The 21149-nt window shown below is 41.4% G+C and overlaps 1 protein-coding gene across 2 annotated transcripts; it reads left to right on the top strand.

Annotated features, from left to right (window-relative positions):
* Positions 1-4622: 4622 nt before the first annotated feature.
* On the top strand, positions 4623-19723 carry DESI2 (desumoylating isopeptidase 2). 2 transcript variants are annotated; one of them, XM_068185383.1, is made up of 5 exons: positions 4623-5061; positions 11575-11647; positions 13538-13631; positions 14127-14268; positions 16132-19723. In XM_068185383.1, the coding sequence occupies exons 1-5, from the start codon at positions 5023-5025 to the stop codon at positions 16363-16365; spliced, it is 582 nt and encodes a 193-aa protein (XP_068041484.1). In that variant the 5' UTR covers positions 4623-5022; the 3' UTR covers positions 16366-19723. The 2 variants fall into 2 exon arrangements, with proteins under 2 accessions (XP_068041484.1, XP_068041483.1); XM_068185382.1 differs by lacking the exon at positions 4623-5061 and adding an exon at positions 5648-5786.
* Positions 19724-21149: the final 1426 nt, after the last annotated feature.

The raw sequence follows: 21149 nt of genomic DNA, 5'->3' as shown, positions 1-21149 counted from the left end.
ACTTGCCTGTTCCTTGCAGGTCTGTTATGAGGATGACATACATAAATGCAACATCATTTGGGCTGCTGTGGGATGATGTATTTACTACACTTACAAAAACAACACTAATGGATATTGTCAAGTATTTGGATCAAAATCTTCTCTATCAGGAATTCTTCATGGGATCACTATTCTCACCAGATTATTCTCATTTAAGAAAATAATATTTTAAAGTAGTTATTTTTTTTAATTTAAGTGGTAAAGTAATAGAAATTTCAGGTAGGAGATTATTGAAGCTACCTTTTTGAAAATGACAGCAGCATAAAAACTCATTTTATTGGTCTGTTAAGACTGAAAATTATTATTTTTAGATTGACAGATATACCATGAAGAGAGTTAGCAAACTAGAGTCATTTATTCTTCAGATATTGTAAACTAGCATCTGTATCAGTATGATTCTAATAAGAAAATTCTGATTTTCAGCCTCAGCATTTCTTACAGGAAGATAATAGATTATTTTTGTCCAGATCTGTTTGACTAGAAGTTTAATGGCATGGTAACTTTGATTTTTTGGCAAGAGAAGTTGAATAAAATGGCATGATAACTTTTCAGTACATCAAAAAGAGATTATTTTGCAGTTTTCTGACACTGTAAGGCACTGGCTTTTGGATTACAATCACAGCATCATACCAAAGATACATGGAATTCTTAAGTGGAACACAACTGTTATTAAGAAAAGTCCTTTTATTCATTATTTTAGCCTAAGGAAACCTCATAAGTCTTTCCCATGGTAGTTGCTTATCTTTACTTGGCTATTATAGGAAAATCACCAGGTGCCATTCACTCAACAGGCAATGGTACGGTTTTTTGGCTACTTGAGTCACCTGGTAACTCTACAAAAGACCAATCTCAGTCCATCTCTATGAAGTTCATCTCAGTTCATCTCTATGAAGTTCAGTGGATCAGTGCTGGACATCACCACAGCCATGTCCTACAAAATTGTTCATGAAACTTGACAGATCTTACTCTACAATTTTGAGCTGCTGTTCTAATCAAAATCATTTCAGATGGTGCAGAACCATATGGAAAAAATCTCTCAGACAAAATTAGTCAGTTCCAAGGCCACAATGAATATCCATTGGAACAAGGCTTGCAAGATGGAGCTATCAGGCTTACTGGGCACTCAGTCCTTTCTACTGATACATTTCATGTGACACAGAGGTGCATCCTAACAAGGCAGCCTGGTGATCACTGCACATAGAGCAGCAGCTGAGGCACTGCAGACAAAGAACAAGAAGCAGTCAGGCAGAGTGGGGCAGAACTGCCACACCAACCAGTGCACACTGCAGGCAGCCAAACCAATGGTATTGCCAAGAATATTTTCATAAAAGATCTTGATAAATATTTCTGCTGATAACCCCTAGGTACCATAAAAAGGCATACTGACAGTGCCATGAGAGGATGTCAAGGCACTGAAGCCATTTTCTTGTTGATCCTTTTTAAACAGACGTCAGGGCTCACAGAAGACTCTACCTGAGTACCATTTCCATGTTGATTCAGCAAGAACCATGAGAAAGAAACATATTAATCAATCTTCCAGTGTTCTTTGTTGGGATGGTTTCTGCCACAAGGCCACTGCAGCTTCCCTGGCTGACCCACAAAAGTCTTGTCTTACTACCCCTGGCATAGGCAAGAGAATTCTCTGTCCAAATGGGAAAACAAGCTGAGCCTTTGACCTTTTTTTCTTATTAGACTGCGGGATGTTTAAAATAGAAGTGCACTTTAATATACTGTAGCTATAAACAGATCTGCATGACTCAAAATCAGGTCCAGCAACATACCTTACATGAGATAATGATTGAGCTCAAATGCAAAACCAAATTATACAGGAGATGGAAGCAGGGCAAGCTAACAGGGACATGCAGGGACAGAACTGGGAAAATCTAAGCTTGCTTGGAATTGAAACTAGCAAGGAACATGAAGGGTAACAAAAGATGGGTTTGTAGGTGCATCAATAGCATAAGGAAGAAAATTGAAAAGGTGAACCCACTGCTAGGTCAGGCTGGAGATCTACTAACAAAGGATAAGGAGAAGACTGAAGTATTTTGTGCCTTCTTCCTTCCCTCAGTCTTCATTGATAAATTCTGTTTTCAGTTTTTCCAGGTCTCCATTAACATTAAAATTTGTGGAGTTACTATTTACAGTATCAATGGATCCAAACAGGGTCCATTAGACCCTTAGACAAGCTGGACACGCACAATTCACAGGATGAGACAGGATACCTTTGTGACTGCTGAGAGACCTGGCAGATGCCACTGCAAGGCCACTCTTTGTTATCTTTGAACAGCTGTGATGATCAAGGGGGAAAAGGTAATAAATAACAGATGATTTTAAATGCTCATGTATTTTTTGTGCCAGATTTCTACATTTTTTATAATCTTTTAAGAAAATTTCCAGAAACTGCACCTCTCTGTGAATCTAAGGCACCTTAGGCTTCTCTAACTTCTCATTTATGGCTGAAAATTGGTGCTCCTCTAATCTTGACTATTTCTACGCCTTTGAAAATGAAACAGATAATAGCATTTGCCACAAAGACAAAGAAACCAGACTGTTCTTTGAGTGTATTGCTCCAATACAAGAACAGAAACATGTCACTTCATAAAGTAAATGTAGCAAAGATTGGTAAACAATGAGATTTTCTGTGTTCCCATTAAGGGCTCAGGCACCTTGTTTTTCAGTTTTACAGTGCAGAAGTCCCTGGGTTCATACATTGTGCTTCTTTTGTGGTGACAGTGCCCACAACTGATCTCTGCCCCTTGACCAAACAGCCAGACTGATTTCTGTGAGCATCTTGGAGTGTCCCCATACCATACTTCCTCACTCTCCCAACTACTCACATAAATGCAAACTGCTGTAACACACACCATACATGGCATAGCTTTCTGCAGTGTTCACTCACGCTAAACATTGCTTCTCACACCTACCTAATCAGTCTTTTGGCTCAAAAGAAGGATTTTCTTGTCTTTTGCAGATAACTGCAGGAAAAGATAAGCTGCATCACTGAGGAAGTCAGAGCTGTAATATTGTGTTATTCCTCTATCTAAAAGTCTAGTATTTAAATGGCAAAATTCAATTTTTAAGTCAAATAAATGACACTTGGGATTTATTCTTCACAGAACATGAAATTTCCCTCTCCTGTCACTACAGGCTACAAGTTATATTTTCCTCTCCTGCTTTACAATGCATCTTATAAACTGAAAACAAACAAGAGACAATGAAGACTAAGTGATTTGTTACAAGTCATTCCAACACTGTATCTTCCAGTTAATGCATACTGTTAGTTGGAAATGGAGCCCCTGCCTTTTCAGGTAAGGGTTTTGACCCCTGCAGATTTAAGAAATGATAATGTTTTCCTCGGTATTCCTCAACATGGAAGCAACTTTTTCCCACAAAAGGTTTCGGTTTAATAACCACGAGTTTCCTAGCTTTTAACCAAAGGAGCAAAGAACATTACCCAATGGACATATGGACTGTCCACATATTTTACTGGCAAAGTAAGGCATTACAGCCAACCTCAGGATCACACACAGGTCCCTGAGGAGCCTGAATTACGTATTCTGACAATCAGGAGCCAGATGTGTTTTAAGTTTTTGCGACAGTACTCATTGCCTTTAACCAAAGATCACTCCCCAAAGCAGGAATTGCTTTTTTAACTGCCTGCATCAGCTATGCTGTAGTAATCGAGGGACAAAGCTGTTCTGCACACAAAATGGAGCTCAGCAGCCAACTGTAATTTTAGCTAAGAGAGAGGGGCTAAACATCTAAATGTCCGCAGCCAGAAATAATAGTGGAAGCCAGGATACCCCTGGGGTGGGAACATCCTCCTTCCTGCAGCACCTTTGTCCCAAGGGCACATCCACAGCCTGCAGTGAGCAGCATCTTTTTTGAACGGGCACTGCTTGTCTTTCTAAATTGAGTCTGCTGGAAGAGAGAATGCATTTTTTTCTCCTGCTTCTCTCCAGCTTTTAACAAATGGCTTTTTGTTTTGCTGTCGCTTGACAAGGTTATAGATGAAGCTTACATGGCAAGGTTACTCTCGGAAGGTGCCTGCCACCTTAGAAGCGGCCATGCCTTCACCAGCACCCACATGTGGGTTATCCCCAGGTCCGCACGGCTCAGATGTTTTCTGCCGAGCCACTGAAAATTTCCGTTCTTCACTGAACTCAAACGTGAAATGGCGGTGCCGCGGGATGCTGTGAACGCGGCCACCACAGGGACCGGGATCTAACTTCCTCTGGGAACCAACAACCCTAGGCGCACGAGTGGCGGGCGCGCCACGGGGCAGGGCAGGCGGGCACAGCCAGGCAGCCGTGCTGGGTCGGGTCCCTGGAGGCCCGAGGAAGCCCCAGCAGCGCTCCCCGGCCGCCCGGGACACCTCCCCAAGAGGCAGCTGGGAGCAGGCAGGGCGAGCGGCCACGGCACGGGCAGGGCCCCCGCGCCCCATGCCAGGCCGCGGGGCGGGCCGGGCGCCGGGCACGCCGGGAGCCCCATTCCCGCCCGCGTTCCCGCGCGGCGCGCCGGGAGCTGTAGTCGCGGCCGTGCCGCTCGGCTCGCGCGCTGGGGGCGGGCTGGAGCGGCTCCATTTTGCGCCCGTCGGCGGGGCTGCCCGGCCGTCCCGCGGCCCGGCCTGGCGCCAGGCAGGGCACGGCCCGCCCCGGCGCTCCTCCCTTCCCTCTTCCTCCCATCACTCCTCCCCGCCCGCCACCGGCGCCGCCGCCGGGGTGGGGCCCGCGCCCACTGCCCCCCGCGCCGCCCGGCCCCCGCTGCCGGCCGCGGGCTGAGCGCGTTTCCCGGGGGCGCGGCCCCGTCCCTCCGCGGCGGCGGCTCCATGGTGCCCGCCGCCCCCCGCCGCCCCGCAGCAACAGGCAGGACGCGGAGGAAGCGGCCCCCAGGGGTCCGCACCGCCGCGCCGCCGGCCTGAGCGGCGCCGCCGCCGCAGCGGGAGCGACCGAGCGGGCGGGGGGCGCCCGCGGGCCGCCGGCGATGGCGAACCAGCTGGTGATCCTGAACGTCTACGACATGGTGAGCCACCGGCACGGCGCGGCTCGGGGCGGGGGTCTCGGCCCCCTCCCGGCAGGGCGGTGGCGGGGAGTGGCCTGCCCTGCGGGGGCCAAAGCGGCTGGGAAAGTTTGACTGTCCTTCCCGTGCCTGTCCCCGCGGGAGCTGGATTCGTGGGCGGCGGAGCGGGAGAAATAACGAACCCGGGCAGGGGAGGGCAGGAGAGGGGGAGGGCAAGGGCGGTGATTTGGGAGGTCTGACGATTTCTACAGCCCCTCTGTGACCTGCGACAAAAGTTTGCCGGGCCAGGTCTTCCAGTGACAGGTGGATCCGCTCCCTGTCGCGGGGGAAAGTTTCCGTGCCGTGAACGTCCCTGTGCCGTGCTGCTCCCTCTGCTACTGCCCCAAAGCTCAGCAGCCAGGAGGCCCTGCCTTTCTGCTCACGAAAACCAGAAAGGGGTCCAGTTTTCCAGGAGAATGGTAGGTCAGGATAACCTCTGTCTCTGCAAGGATAAGGGCTTTCTAGCACAGAGTGTCAGTAAGGTGATTTTTTTGCTAGACCATAATTTTTTAATAGTTTTGTTGTGGTTGCGACTTGGTAGAAATAAAGGAATGGCTCCAGCTTGATTTGCAGCCGTATGAGCTCACCTTCCCTCCCTCCTGATAATCTTTATGTGACACCTACAGCAACTGTGGTATTGTCTTATGTTCAGCTGGAATCTGCTCAAATGCCATGGTAACAAATGAGGTGTAAGTACCTGCATGGAACAGTAGGTTTGGATAAGTAATAAGAAAATATTATCCATTAGTATGTTTCAATCGCTGGAAATCAGAACAAGTGGCAGTATTTCTCTGACCAAGTTTTAAGTCTAATGATAGAGGGACAGTAAGATGGAGAACTAGCTTCAGGTGACAGTGGTTGTGTTACTTGGCTTATTTTGGATAGGCTTTCCTACCACCACCATTTTTAAGTGAACCTTTGCTATTTTGAAGGGGTGAAGGTATATAGTGTAATGTAAATAGACTGCTGGAAGTGAGAAATACAGCTTGTTTTGCTTGGGAACAGGCACATTCAAATGCTAAAATTTTAATAGCAATCAATAGGGATCTATCTGGCTTGAAATCAAATATATTTACAGTATCATAGCAACTAGCCTGATTTTTGTCATTATTTTCTTCCGCTTTAATACTCACCTTAGAAATCAATGTCCCTTTTTTGGGGGATTTTTTTTCCCACTCCTGTGTTTGAGCTCTCTCTCCACTGAATATAGCCTATTACCTTGACTTTGGTTTCCTTCATTATAGACAGGGAGGGGAGACTGGAGACAGGAACAGTCTGTTCACTATGATTTTCTGAGAGATGGAAGGAAAAAGGAAGGGGTCTGTGCTCACCTGGTTGAGTTCATATGTGATGCTAATATGAGAAAAAGTGACAGTGTGCCTTATTTAGAACTAGACTTCAGGAGGGAAGGCTGCCCTGTCACATGCATATATTTGACTTCTCTGGACTATAGTGTGAAAATATATATATTGGGGAATCTCTTTTAGCATTAAAAAAGATGGTTTTACATATACTGACTATAAATATTTGTACAGAGAAAGAAGTAGGAATTTGGTTTCGTGACTCTTACATAAGAATATCTTTGAAGTCAAGGCTTGACACACTTCTGACTCACCAAAATGGAAGACCCACTGTTCTCATAAAGACTTGCTTAATTGTGCAAAGTGAGCCCAGTTTACAGGCAGGCTGTGAAACCTTATCAGAGTGGACTGACTCCTGTGTAAATGCCTGCCATGGCCTCTAAGAAACTCCATTCTCACTATGATGGTAGCACTGGTGGGGTGTGACTTCAGCATGCTGTTTCTTTTTCTCTTGTGATAGTCCACTCTTTCATTCACATCATCCTTTCTTTTTCCTCCAGAGCTGAATTGCTGTGATCAGTTTTACTCCAGCCATCCTAGGAAGGATGGCAGTTGACATGAGGGAAGTGAGGAAAAAAAGCAACAGGAAGGGTGTGCTCCTAAAAGCTAGTGTCGTATTTTTCCTAAGGACACGTGAGGGACTGTTGGTTATCCTGTTGTTATTGCTGGGGTTCTGCCTCCATTGAGAATTCACATAGTCTCTTGAAGCCACCATCTGTGGAAGGAACTTGCTCTCCAAAAGAAGCAGCCAAGCACATTTATTTGCAGATGTTTGATTACATGTAAGGGTGACTTTAATGGTTGAAGCTGCACATCACCACAGATTATACATAGTATAAGATGAAATCAGTAAGGAGAATATTTCTATTTCCTGCTTCAGTCCTGTTTGTTGTTTTGTAGCAATGTCTGCTTTATTTGACCATTAGAGAAGCACTTTTCCTTCAAACTGGTGAGAAAAACACAGCTTTGTGTGATGTCTGGAAGATACCACCAGTGTGCATCCTTCATCAAACTCCTCTGCTAAACTCCTCCACATCTCAGTCCACTTGAAACTTGTTTGAGGCCAAAGCCTCACTTTGATGTTGCATAGCAGTTTTTACTGCTTGTACAACAGCCTGCTGAAATCAATGGTACTACTCTGGGGACACTAGGAGTAGGTGGAAGAAGGGAGGAGTCTTCTGTAATAGCAGTTTTGAAGTTCTGTTTATTCACCAAACCATGCCAGCTGTGTATTTGAGACATTAGCAGGTTTGCTCTTTACTTCTGACGTTCTATGTCACTTGGAAATGGGTTTGGGACGTTTTTGTAGTTTAGGTTTGAGATGGGGTTTTTTGTTTCTCTTTTGGAACAAGAGACCATTGTTATTCACCTGGTTGACAGAACCAACATTACTGTAATAACGAACAGCTTTACTTTATTTTAACCTGAACACAAACTATGGCTTAATTTCCCAGGCGGCTGCTTAGGTATGCAGGGGAATACTGAGTGACCTTGCTGCTGTTGGAACTCCTTACAGGAGTGAGTTGGTTGCTTTTGGAGGGTGTACCCTTCCAATGTCCTTAGTGCTTGAAAAAGTGAAAATCTTCGATACAACCAGAGTGTGAGGGGGATGTGTGTGTTGTAGAAGAAAGTCGACTTTCAAGTACAGGTAACTTTATGGAAAGAGAGAAGCTTAAGGGCATATTTACGTGGTGCAGTTCATGCCTTTGAACATCTTTTATGATCATTTAAAGGGTAGGGTGAAGGCTTTGATATATTGTGTTTTGAGAACTGGGGTACTTTATAGCTTCATTTAACTAACTGCTATTTTTAGGAGTCTAGCTTTTGTGCCCAAGTAGTATCCTATTTTTTCCCTTGACAAATAAGGCAATAACAAGCTAAAGTATTAATGTAAATGAAAGCTCTGAAGATATTTTTGAAGCACTGGGATTAGTGTTTTTCTTTCATTGTAGTGACATGACTTTATTGTGCACATAGAAAAATTCTTCTCTAATATTTTCCTTATGATAGGTTAAACCTGAAATCCTGTTTGTCAAGACTGACATATTGCAAAATATTGAGGATATGGGATTGCACCATACTACTATGGCAAAATCCATATCAAGACTAAAGGGAATCCACTTGGTGTAATGGAAACAAGGATGTAGCATTTGGGATCAGTTTGGGCATGTTACTCAACCAGTGATGTAATTTAATTTACAGTCTTTATTTTGTAAGTTGTATATAATCTTTTCAGCTGCAACCAAATTCAGCACTCTTTGTTGCACTTGTCCTGGATTTCTTCCTTCAGTGAGCTAAGGCATTTTGTTCAATGAGTAAATGGGACCAACCTTCCAATAGCTCATCCAGATTAAGTAATAATTAGATATAATTACTGTTCCTAGGAGTAAAGTAATTCTGCCTCATTGAAATTCTTTTATCATCAATTAACCTATTCTGTTCTTACTGGAAATATGAAGCAAAGTGCCATCTTGGTTTAGGCACTTCTTCCAAAGCTGTTACCTTTGATTTTATTTGCTGCCAGTGCTCCCTTTGTGCAGTGTAGCGAGCCCCGAGTGTTTAGGTGGCACCAGTATGGAGGAGCGCATGCTTGGGTAGGGGCAGGCTGTGCTGAGTACCTTGGATCAGCTTTCCATCCCATTCATCCACTTCTGAGCAGATCGATGAGGAGGCTTGGTGACCCACTTTTCTCTCTCTTCCCTATGCTTTGAGTTTGGTTTCATGGGGTTGTGAGTAAGAGTACTGTGAATACTTTTTTCCCTCATTTTTTTTCTGTCTAATAACCAGCTAGGCTTTATTCTGTCCCGCTGCATGTGGGGTATCTTGTGTAAGCTTAGTTCTATTTTCAGAGAGCAGCCATAACCTTGCTTGGCATTAGCAGATCCAATGGGTACATGATATGTAGGTTGTTTGGAATTCAGCAGCCAGGTTCCGAGTTTTCTGGCCACAATTGCCCTGGAGAGGGACAGACTACAGCACCAGAGACCCTGTCTAGCTCAGTTCTAGATTAGGTTCATTTGGATACACCTTCCCATTAGGCAAAAGTACTTTATTCCAGTGATGACAAACTGTACATTGACTGTGCCTACAGTTTTGACTATAAATATAAACCTGGAACTATTTTGAAATGGTGAACTGGTAAACTCTGGGATAGGAAGGGCTTCAGAACTGGAACACATTTATGTTGCAGTAGCTCTTCTGTTTTACTGGGGACTTTCATTTCACCTCGTGAGCAGAATCCATTTTTTTACGCTCACAGACCCACTAAGATGAGTAGTCTTCACATCCTTCTCCTTTCTTGCCCTCTTCGTATTCTCCCTGATGTATATCTTTCTATACAGAGTAAATTGATGCAGTGTATTTCTGGATGTAGCTTGTTCATACAGACTTGCTCTCTGCTCTTTTCTGGGGGGTGGAAGGAAAGAACTGCTAAGCCCTTTAAATAGACTAAGGTGATGATTTAGTGTAGTCATCCATACCCCACTAGCTAACATGGCACTACACTGACAAAGCCAGAAATTAAAGCAAATGGTAAAATTTAGTCTTAAGCAAAATTTATCCATTTATCACAATTGAACTTTAAATAAATATAAGGTGCAAAATTTGCCTTTTCTTAATTCGTATTGACAAAATTTCCCACAGCTGGCTTGTCTTTTTGTAACTATTGGCATGGTGTGCTCTATTTACCATTTAACTTGTTTTGGTTTTTATTAATAGCCTGTCAACCTGAGGTTTAGTGTATCATTTTTATTGGGAGACAAAAAGCCTACATGCTGTAATGTTTGTGATGCCACTGTAAATCACACTGACTCCAGCCAGCACATCTTCAAGTGTGACACCTGCAACCTTTACGTTTTTATCATTGGTTGTGCTGCTTAGTGGCTTTATATCAGAAAACACTGATAATGTCAACAGGTTGTGTGAAGAAGATAGCTTCTTTTATTCTGCCTGCTTTCTAAACCAGTGTTAATTTACTGGGGGTACTACCTCAGCCTGTATCCTGACTGCCAGTTGACTTTGAAGTCTGCTTTATAAAAGCTCACAGAGAAGCTCTGGGAAGGAAAAACCCTGTTACTGGAGTAATTGACAAAATAATGTTTTCCTTGTATTTTCCTGAGGTTTTTCTTGCTAGCCAATTTCAGTTTTAAGGACAACTGAAGCTTTTTTCTTTTAAGGCTTCGTTTCAGGTTCCTTCTCAAATTGTGTGTCACTTGAAATCTTTTAATGCTTGGAGACTTATACTTTGAGAGTGGTGATGCAGATGGGGAAAGAATACTTTGAGGTTTTCCTTTATCAGAGTTCTGCATCTTTGAGATCTTGAGGGTAACAGTTAACTTCTGATAGACACTTGCTGCTGCTGCACTTTCATAAAAAAGAAAGCACTAAGAGAAGTTTCCTTTCTTTACTATTTTTTCCATTTTCTAAAAAAAATTCACTTCTTATTCCTTTTGAAATGCATCTGTTTCCTGTTGGGTACAATACAAGTGATATATTGGAAACAAGTGTCAGACCTATGCAAAGGACTTAAACCTCATATTTGGAGCCTCATGCATCAGCAGACTGGAGAGAGCTTTGTCTCTTGCACGGTGACCTCTAATTGAGTATTCAAAGACAAAATATAATAAGGTAATTTCAGTCCGTATCTGAGTATGTCTCATGCTCATCTGTTCATAAACAGGTATGATCATTACTATTAATGACAGTCACTGTGTGTATCTCAGAGTCCTACAGTCCGATGTACCTTGAAGAAAAATGTGCTCCTTAAAATTACAGCAATTGATTCTAGAATGTGTTCCACCTAATGGCAAACTTAACAGCCTACAGCTTGTTGACAAATAGAAGGTTGATCTGGATTTCTCCCAGGTGCAGACTCCTTGGCTGACAAACTTTGACAGCACTAAAACACTGGAATAGAACCTAATGGAATTAATCCATTGCGTACAGCTGGGAAGTTTTAGGGAAGTTCTGTTCCCGTAAAATGGATTGTGCAGTTTACACTTTGTGATAAGGCTTAATACTTTGTGATAGGGTTTAATGCTTTTGATGTGGGGGGACAGTCTGCTCTGAGTACTGCAAACTTACTAAAGGTTGGTTTTTTTTCCTTCTTTCCTTTTAGTATTGGATGAATGAATATACTTCTTCCCTTGGAATTGGAGTGTTTCATTCGGGTATAGAGGTGTATGGCCGAGGTATGTACAAGAAAAGCATAACTTTTTGTTTCAGTAATACTGTTATTTAAAAAGCATTTTTCAGGTACTAAGGGGAGCCTATCTCCTGGAACCTGCTCATCTCTTTTGTCATCTATTCTGCCTCTGGAAAAAAAACTTGGACATGAATAATCTGGTAGCTGTTGTGCATTCTTTTGTATAAAGCTATGCAACTATAAAAACGTGTGCAACTTATTCAGCCAGTCATAGAAGTCTTGATTTTAGGTTTGGAAATACTTAAAAAAACCTACATAAAACAAATGTGTGCTTTGTGTAAAGCATAGTTGAATCCGTTCCTCAGTTTTCTGTCAGCACTTAGTGCAAGGAGTTAATTTTTAACTACAGGAGCAATATTCTCTTGCAGAGAGGCACCTGAAAGTGTATGATGCTCAGGAAAAAGTCTGTTCCATTTTGGTAGGTTGGTTTGTTTTAGAGACAGTTTCTTTCAAAGGCATCCCATTCATGCTGTTTATAAAAGATGCCCTTGTGATAAATAACAGCAATGCTTTTCAGTTTTGCTAAATAGGTTGTGCTTGGGTGCTACAGCCTCCTGGTCTGTTCAGGCCACTTTGAACCTGCATTGCAGCCAGAAGGTGTTTCTGTGCACGCCATAGCACGGGCTCAGGTCTGAGGTGTTTGTGCCCAGCGTATAATGACACTCCAAGGTGATGATGTTGCTGAAAGTAGTCTAGTTAAAGAAGGAAAATCTGCTGCAGAGTTTGTTGGTTTTGTTGTTTTTGTTTTTTTTTTTTGGAATGCATTGAGAGGTGAGGGGAAGGAGCAAAAGGCAGGGCATGCGCTGCCCAAAGTTATCTTAAACTATGTTTCAGCTACTGTCATGGTCACATTGTATCTGATTTTGCAAGTGTTAGAACAACAAATTGACAAAATACAATGCTTTTTGTTAAAACTTAATTTTTTTTTTTTTAATCTGACCCAAAAAGACCTGACTCTTAATAATGCTGTGCCTGAAACCTGGTTTTTGAGCTGTGCCAAATACATGTGCCTCCCTTCCTGTTGGGATTACAGCGGCTTTCTCATATAGCAGGTCATGCTCGTGTTAAAACAATGACTTGCATTTTTCCAGGCACATCAAACCTTTTATTTATTAGGCTGTTGTAAAAAAAGATTATCCACAAAACTGAGTGCTAGACTTGGGTGATGTGTAAGGAGTTTTGAGGAAAGGAAGTGTGAAGTCATGCTTAAAGCTTTTTATTACACTCTGGGTGTGGCATGCTCTGTTATCTTACAGACACAGACAGAAGCTGCAGCACACCATGATACTTTCATGTAGTGTGAGTGCTTAAGCCAGCAGATGCTATGTGCAGACCTGAGATGCATGCACTGATTTACTTTCTTGTTATAGTAAAGAACTTGTGAAACTTGTGAACTTGTAAATAATTGAACTCTTGCAAATCAAGAAATTTAAAGAACCTGTTAGGCCACTACGCAGTGCCACACTGAGGACTGTAGTGTACACTCAATAGAAGTGCCATCAGACCTCTGAGGATGCAGTAATTTGAATCCTCAATTTAGATGTATGTAAGTGGAATTCTAAAGACAAGTATGTATAAAGATGTACAATTTAACTTGTAAATGCTCACCTATATAATGAAAACAATATGTACTTTCTGCAAAATTATTCAAGTTAAACCTGTACACTGATGTTGGAAATTTCCTGTTAGTTTTTACTTAGGCTGAGTACTAACTGACAAAGCTATTAATTTCCAGCTCATTTCATGTGCTGCCCATGTAAATAACATGTCTGGTTGCTAGCTTTAGACTTGAGAAGTCATCTTCCAGTCAGTGAGCTCTGCTGGTTTTTACTGTCATTAAATGCTGGTTTTGTTAAATCTGAGCTTTCTCTTTCAGAATTTGCCTATGGTGGTCATCCATACCCTTTTTCTGGAATATTTGAGATTTCACCAGGAAATGCTTCTGAGCTAGGAGAAACATTTAAATTTAAGTAAGAAAGATTACCTATTTTCTTGCTCTTTGAGAAAGCATATGAAAAATACAATTTGTTGCATTTATTTTTGAGGATAGATGTATTGAATTGTACGGGATTTGACTTTCTGAGAAATTCATGTGTTTGCATAGAAATGAAAAATGGACAGAGGTAATGAGACAATAAACTGTCTACAGCAAATAACTTTTTTTTTTAGCATACCATTAAATTCCTAAAATGCATAGAAATTTTGTGGACTTGTAGCTAACTTTTATTACTTATACAGTGTAAGCAATGCAGTAACTTTTTCAAGGTGTGTAATCAGGAAGAAAACATCATCTCACATGATAAAGATGAAAGTGGTGCCATAAAATGGAATAGAAAGAACCTTTATTATTCTTGGAGAACAGAAAGATCTAGCTACCCACAGTGGAGTGACTTTTGAGCAATGTATGAACAGTAGTCCACCTATATCATGGGAGCCTGATCACCTACTCTCTATTTCTCTTCTAGAGAGGCTGTGGTTCTAGGCAGTACTGACTTTATGGAAGATGATATAGAAAAAATAGTAGAAGAGCTTGGAAAGGAATTCAAAGGAAATGCTTATCATCTAATGCACAAAAACTGCAATCACTTTTCTTCAGCTTTATCTGAGGTAAACAAACTTAAAGGTCTATAGAAAGGTGCTTCACAGGTGGTTACAGAGCATCATATCCTTCTAGTAATTTGTAATGTTTGGTTTAATTTTCCACTTCCTATCTCTGTTGCCTTGGGCAAATACCATTTTTCAGGTTGTATTTGTGCTTATGTCCAAAACACCAGATTTTGCTGCTAAATATTGTTGTCATACATAGCTTTTGTTAGAGCAAAGGTGCATTCCTAAAGAGATACCTAGTAAATAAAGTATTAACAAGATTTCAAAATAATTTTAGTTGTTTTAGGGATTGCTACTGAAGATAGAACTACTTGTTATTTTTATCAGATTATTTGTATTTCCCCACAGAACCATCAAGCTGTAAATAATTTTCAAAGTTATGACCTAGTTTTAAAGAATAGCAAAGGCATTAAAGTTACCCAGATAATGTTAATCTGCTGCTTGAGAGGATTTTGTCAGGTTATTGCTCTACCAGCACCTGTGTCCTGGTCATCTAGATACTTGAGTGGTCGTGCAAAGTATCTGACCGAGGAGTCGAATGGGCTTTGCTTTTTTCCCCTCGGCTTTGTTGTAACATGATCAGTTTGCCGATATGATTGAATGCCTGATCATTCCCATGTGTATCCACACAAGTGAAAGGGTCAAGAACAAGTAACCCACGTCAAAGAGGGGAATGGAAACTTTGATTTTCATTGATAGTTGACAATCTCTGCTTGACAGAATTTAATCTAATGTTTCATTGAAACACTCCAAAACAAGGATGGCTGTTTTTCCCATGTGAAGTTTCACAGATTTTAATTGGGTTTTTTTCCAAAATAGTTAATGCATACTTACTGTATAACCTGTGCTTTATGTAGACTGATCTTCCAGTGGTGGTGGAAAATTTTATTGAGCTGATGATTCATGTGCAATGTTGGTACAAGTAAGTAGGGTGAGACACTGACAAAGCTGCGGTTGGTGTGAAATCTGGCCTATATGGCCAGGGTTTTGCCATACTCTTCAGCTGCATGGTCATATTGTTTCTGTTTAGGTCTTGCCCTATTTAGTGTTCAATTTGACTATAAAAGTGGGTGTAATTGCAAGTTAAGTGCTCTCAGTTACAGCAGAGTAGTGCTCATGTTCTCCAGATTTGCACTGTAATACCAGAAGTGAATATGGAGGTAGTTAAGTAAAGTAGCTCACTCCATGAATAGTGACAACAAAATTATTTCATGACTGATGTGCAGTAAAAATAAGTACTTAATGCAACTTGATAAATTTCTGGGGAGTTGAACCCAGCTGTGCATTGTATAGCTTCTCTTGTTCCAGTGAAGCGAAGTGTGTGCTTGGCCTGTGTTTTAAGATAGTGACGTCTTGTGGAAGTCATCAGAGACCACCACAGTCAAGAGCCTCAGCTGTGTGTGTAACTCCACACAATTGTAGTACTGACACTGTCTTTCTGGCCACTTGATTTCAGGGTGCTTTTTTATAATAGTGGGGTTTCTCCTGCAATTTCTGTTTCTGGGGAATTAGCACTGAATAGAAACCATAACTTTCCATAGCTTAACTAATTTCTCTGCCTTTTATAGAAGTTATTCAAAAAGAGTGAGGTGGTTAGGCTTTTCAGGACTTCAAAGAAAATCATAGAACCAACCATGTGTCCAACTTTCACAATGGAATATAGGTGTCTTTTTGGGACTTGGAATGCTGCCTTTACTGATGGAGAAAGTCATAGTGCAGCTAACTTGGGTGCTTCCTGGCTGGCATTTGTGATATGTAAATTGTAAGGCTGCTGCAGCTTTTGCTTCTTATTTACAGTACTCCAGTTTTGTTACTGCTGAATCCAGAAAACAAATTAACCCTTTCTTTTTCCTTCCCCCATAGATTCTCTGTGGAAAAGAGATTCCACGATGGGTGAATCGCCTTGCCTACTTCAGCTCTTGTATACCCTTCCTCCAGAGCTGCCTGCCAAAGGAGTGGCTAACTCCTGCAGCCCTCCAGTCTAGTGTTAGCCAGGAGCTACACGATGAGCTGGAGGAAGCCGAGGATGCAGCAGCATCAGCTTCCTTGGCAAGCTCAGCATCTGGGTCTAGAACTGGACGCCACACCAAATTATAAGTCCTCCTCCAAAGTAGCAAATACTTCAGAAATACTTTTGAAAAACTTCAGTTTGATCTCTTCAGCAATTGACTTCCTGACAGAACATGAGAGCCTACTCTAGAACATTGTTTTTATATGCAAAAAAAAAAGCTCTTATCAACCCCTGTTTCAGCTCAGGATTATTTACGTAGTGAAAGGAATTGCTGGGAGAAAAGGGAAGGATTTTGTGTGAAGCCACCCTTTTCATTTTCACCTGTTTGGTAGACCTGAGTTAACATCTTGCATAAAGCAGAACTTAAATTATTTGTTTACAGTATTGTGTACTGCTGTTTACAAGTCCTATAAGGACTCCTGCTACCATGGAAGAAGAAAGAACTTGAGTTTGATTTAACTGTTGGTATAAATCAAGAGCAGTGGTATGATGCCCTGGATGAACCTTCCCCTTTGTTTTCAAGATTTAAGGCAGGAGAACACTAAATTGAGGAATGCCAGAAACTGCTGAATACTATATATGTGAACAGGGTACTGTGCGCTTAAAGTGGCTGATGTAAACAGGTAGATTCCAGGATGTAGGGAGACTGGTTTGGTCTAAAATCTGTTCCTAGAAATATGACCTCTACATTAATGAAACTGTGGATTTTTGCACATATGAAGGGAAATTTCTATCTCATTGAAATGCACATGAATCCATTTCTTTTTTTTTTTCAGCCATTTAGTTTTCATCCTGTCTTGTGTCTTTACTTGCAGTTTACTTCAGGATTTAAACATGTCAATATCATCTGCTAGAAGCATCAACAAATTTTTCACTTCTTTGCTTTACTTGATTTCAAACTTGTATATAGAAGTTAGTACTTCTGTTCCTTTTTTGTTTGTTTCTTATAGTTTGGAATTGTGTAAAACAAGCCATTTATTGTTGGGGAATGGCCTTTGCTTCCTTCGGCTGGTATTGGTTCATTTGAGTTTGTAAACATTTATGTCCTTCTTTTTTGAGCTATAAATTACTCCCCAGTTGTGCATATCTGCACAAACGATAGAGAAATCCTAATTTATTTTCCCACAGTCTCTATCTGTGGCATTAACTTTCTTATCAGATGTAATGAAGAAAAACCTGAAAATTGCTTATGCACCTGCGTGTTTACACAGCAGAACCCACTAATCTGCACACATAATTATATCTGAAGGTAGGAGATTATTTTCTAAACCACAGAAGTATGTTTGCTGGTAGATTATAATTAGAGCTAAATTATAATTAGTGATCAGAATATATAATGGAATGCCTTATTCTTGTTCACTTACCAAGAGAATTAATTGTTCTTCCAATCATTAGTGTAAATTAGTGAGGTTCTATTGTGCACATAAGGCTACAGTAGCACAAACATGAGGGAGGTGAGCTTGAGTATTTTGTAAGACTTGCTGCCTTAAACTAACAAAAAACATACCATCCCTAAACCAATCAGCTGACAAAGAAGTGTGCATTACTAGAAATACGGATGATTCTTATGAGCTTTATTTGCAGTCTTTTGCCGGGTTTAGTTTTTCTCTTGAATGAAATACTGACTCTGCAGTTTCTGTTGTTTAAAAGCAAAACAAAAGTCCTCTTGGAAGGCAAAATGCCTCATGTTATGAATGCTCCTGGCCATGAGTAGTGGTGCCATTGAATCCTACGGGAAGATGCAGTAGCTGTATCATAATAAGAATTCTTATGGTTGCCAGCTCCAGCTTGTGTTAAAAACAAGTGGAAGTTTTTCTGCTGCCACCTGGGTTGAATCCTTCATCAGACAGACTTTGGGTTTTCACTTATCTTCTGTGATGCAGTGTAGTACAGAGAGAGATATGCTCAGTTCTGGGGGTAAAATCAAGTGAGACTCTGGAAAGAGTGAGATAATAGTAAACATCTCCATAACTGTATTTTGGTACGTGTTTTAATAATCTCTTCTGTCACGTGGGAAGTGCTTAAGACTGGTGAGTCTGCCACTAAGTTCATTCTGTTTGATCTCCAGAAGCTGGATATACTGACCCTATCTGTTGAGTGCTTTCCACTCTGAATTTGAGTTCTCCTTTCATTCTTTTCCCTGTAGTGAAAATGAATATGGTGGTCTCCAGTCAACTCTCAAGCATTACAGAACTGAATCTCGCACTACTCACAGCTCAGACAACAGGCTGCAGACAGGTTATTTTGTCTCTGCTGTGCAGCTGTGGTAGTAATGTGACTAAGTCTCTTGGCCAGGGCAGGTCCTTTATTTCAGCTCAGGGTTGAGGCCACTGATCTAGCAACGTACTGTAGCTTTTCCTAGGCTTTAGGAAAAATAAATAGAATGAATTTTCATTGCTACCTTTTATGTACCAAAATCAGCTTTTTAGGCTTCTGATACATCCAGAGCGCTAGGTCACAAATCTCTACACCTTCATTAACACACACAGTTACAGCATGTACAATGCAAGAACGTGACAGATCACAGCACAGTTTTTATTTAGAAGTAAAACTAAGACTATTTTTTATAAAGCAGACTGAAAAGTTTGTAACAAAAGCATTCATTTTATTGTTAGCTGTACAGGTGAAAAATACTGTCTTATGCTCCATAACGATTTTTTTCTGTTTGTTTTGAAACCATCCATTTGTAAATCCTGTGAGGAAACTGACACCTGAACCCTGAAGGTTGTTGGGTATTGAATCAAAGCGAGCAGTACTGTAACTTCAATCATGTGCTGTCAGCTCAGCCTCTGCTGGATGCCTGCAAGTCACCCTGCCAGTGATTACTCTGATATGTTAGCAATAGAGCAAGTTACCTTTCACCAGCATTACTGCCAAGCAGGGATTACTTTAGTCTACTAATGACCACACTGTGCTAGGATTAGAACACTTCAGAATGCTGTGAGAAAGCTGGACACCTGTGGAATCTTTTCCATCAAAACGGGTAGAAAAATATCACCACTTCAGGGTTCTGCTCTGTTTACTTTCTCATTCTTGTTTAATTTTCTGTGAGATAGTACTTTTGAGATGTATTACATTGTTTAACTCAGTCATTTTAATTAAATGCCATTTTCTGTTCAGCAAGCCAAAAAAAATCCAATGTACTGTCAGTGTGCACCAGTAACTACGGAGTGGCTTGGTAAAGAAAAACATAGTTGCATTACTTCTAAAATTTGCAATGCAATTCTGATCACTATTGATAGATGATAATTTTCACTATTGGAAGTTGGTTACAAGCGGAATATTCACTGATGCATTTTTTGTAAACTTGTATTCAAGTTTACTACATAGTATTTGTATAAAATTCAAAGAATTTTGACTTTTGTTACCTGTACATGGCAACAAGTTGTCTAGCATCTTAAACTTAAATCCATCAGTTTATTAAAAATACTTTTATAAAAAAAAGTTGGCTCTGTGTGTTACTCCCCTTGTACCTACAGCTTGTTTTGGCAGTGCTACCCAAGCTGATGTTTGGTTTTGAGTGATGGTTTTGAAGGACAGTGAGACTATCCAAGAGTTTCCTGTAGTTAAGCTTTAGGCTGACAAGGGCATCAGGCGCTTTGGTTTGGTTTGTGTGAGCCTTCTTCCCCAAACATCCCAAGCTCTGGCACAGAGTTGGCAGCAGCCCTTGAGGACATGCTTTGCCAGCACTGAAAGGTGTCGGCACTGGAATTTGCAAAGGGCAGATGAGTATGTGTGTTTTAACAGCAGAGGGACTTCTCTGCAAGTTGAGGGCATTGATAAATGAGAGTGCTGTCCTGTGGCTGTCCGAGCTGGTGTTGTCCCTACCCATCTCTCCCCACAGCTGGGAAGGGGATGTGTTTTGCTGTGTTGTATATGCTGAGCAGGACATGTCCATGTGCACTGCCAGTGAACATTGGCTAGGGCATGACCTGTTGGAGAAGCTCAGACACAACTTCCCTTTTCTGTGTTTCCCTAATTACCAGCAAACCTGCTAGAGAGTTTGAGCAACTTGCGAACTATTGAAAGGAAACTTGACAATAGTTCATTTAAAACGAATGTGAGTTCCAGATGAACTCACTTCTGGGATCCAATGGCCAGAAGTGCCTGTCAGCTTCTAGGAAGGTGATCAATACACAGAAGTACCTACTGCATTGTTTGCTAATGGGTGAGTGGCTGCATTCAATGGAGCTGCTCTTGAAGAAAAGATAAATGTTCCAAATGAAATTTTATTTTCTGAAAGTTTCTTCGGCCATGCAGAAATATATGACAGATTTGTCATGGGAACAGCTTTGCAACAGGCAGAGGTTTTTTATGGCTATAGCACCTTAGTCCTGTCACCCCCCCAGAATAAATGCATTCTTTCTCAGTGCTTCATACAGTGCAATGAAAGTGGCTATTGCACAGGTCCTGACTTTCTCTGAAATCCTGTGGTTTGATCTAAATCAGATCATAAAAAAACTTCAAACTTATCAATGTAGCAAATTGTCAGGGAAGCCATGGCAGTTCTTTGGAAAAGCAGCTGTGCTCCACTGGCAGCTCCCATTCCTGCTGGGCTAGAGTAGGGATCCTGTAGTTTTCACATGACCTGGTCTATTAAAATCAGCATATAGTGAACTAAACCAGGATCTAGCCATAAAGAAATGCAAGATCCTTCACTGGCATAGTTTTACCTTGCTTTGGGCATGACAGAGGCTACATCTAAGTCTGGGTTTCCATAGAGAGGGACATTGCTCATAGCAGAGTGGTTCTCCACCCCATCCATCTCTGAGCAGTAGCCTGGGCCACATAGAACTAAGGGAACACCCTTCCTTCTGCAGGTTTTAGATGGGTGGTCAGCACCAGTTCTCCTGGTCTTTTGAGAGTTGTT

Source organism: Anomalospiza imberbis, chromosome 3 (assembly GCF_031753505.1).
Source record: "Anomalospiza imberbis isolate Cuckoo-Finch-1a 21T00152 chromosome 3, ASM3175350v1, whole genome shotgun sequence".
In the NCBI taxonomy this organism is placed as follows: domain Eukaryota; kingdom Metazoa; phylum Chordata; class Aves; order Passeriformes; family Viduidae; genus Anomalospiza; species Anomalospiza imberbis.
The sequence above is the reverse complement of the archived record's forward strand: the minus strand, read 5'-3'. Positions and strand labels throughout refer to the sequence as shown.

Coding starts and splice junctions, on each gene's coding strand:
- DESI2 (XM_068185383.1), top strand. CDS start 5,023: ATGGCGAACCAGCTGGTGATCCTGAACGTCTACGACATG. Junction 11,648..13,537: donor TATAGAGGTGTATGGCCGAG/GTATGTACAAGA, acceptor TTTCTCTTTCAG/AATTTGCCTATGGTGGTCAT. Junction 14,269..16,131: donor TTTCTTCAGCTTTATCTGAG/GTAAACAAACTT, acceptor CTTCCCCCATAG/ATTCTCTGTGGAAAAGAGAT.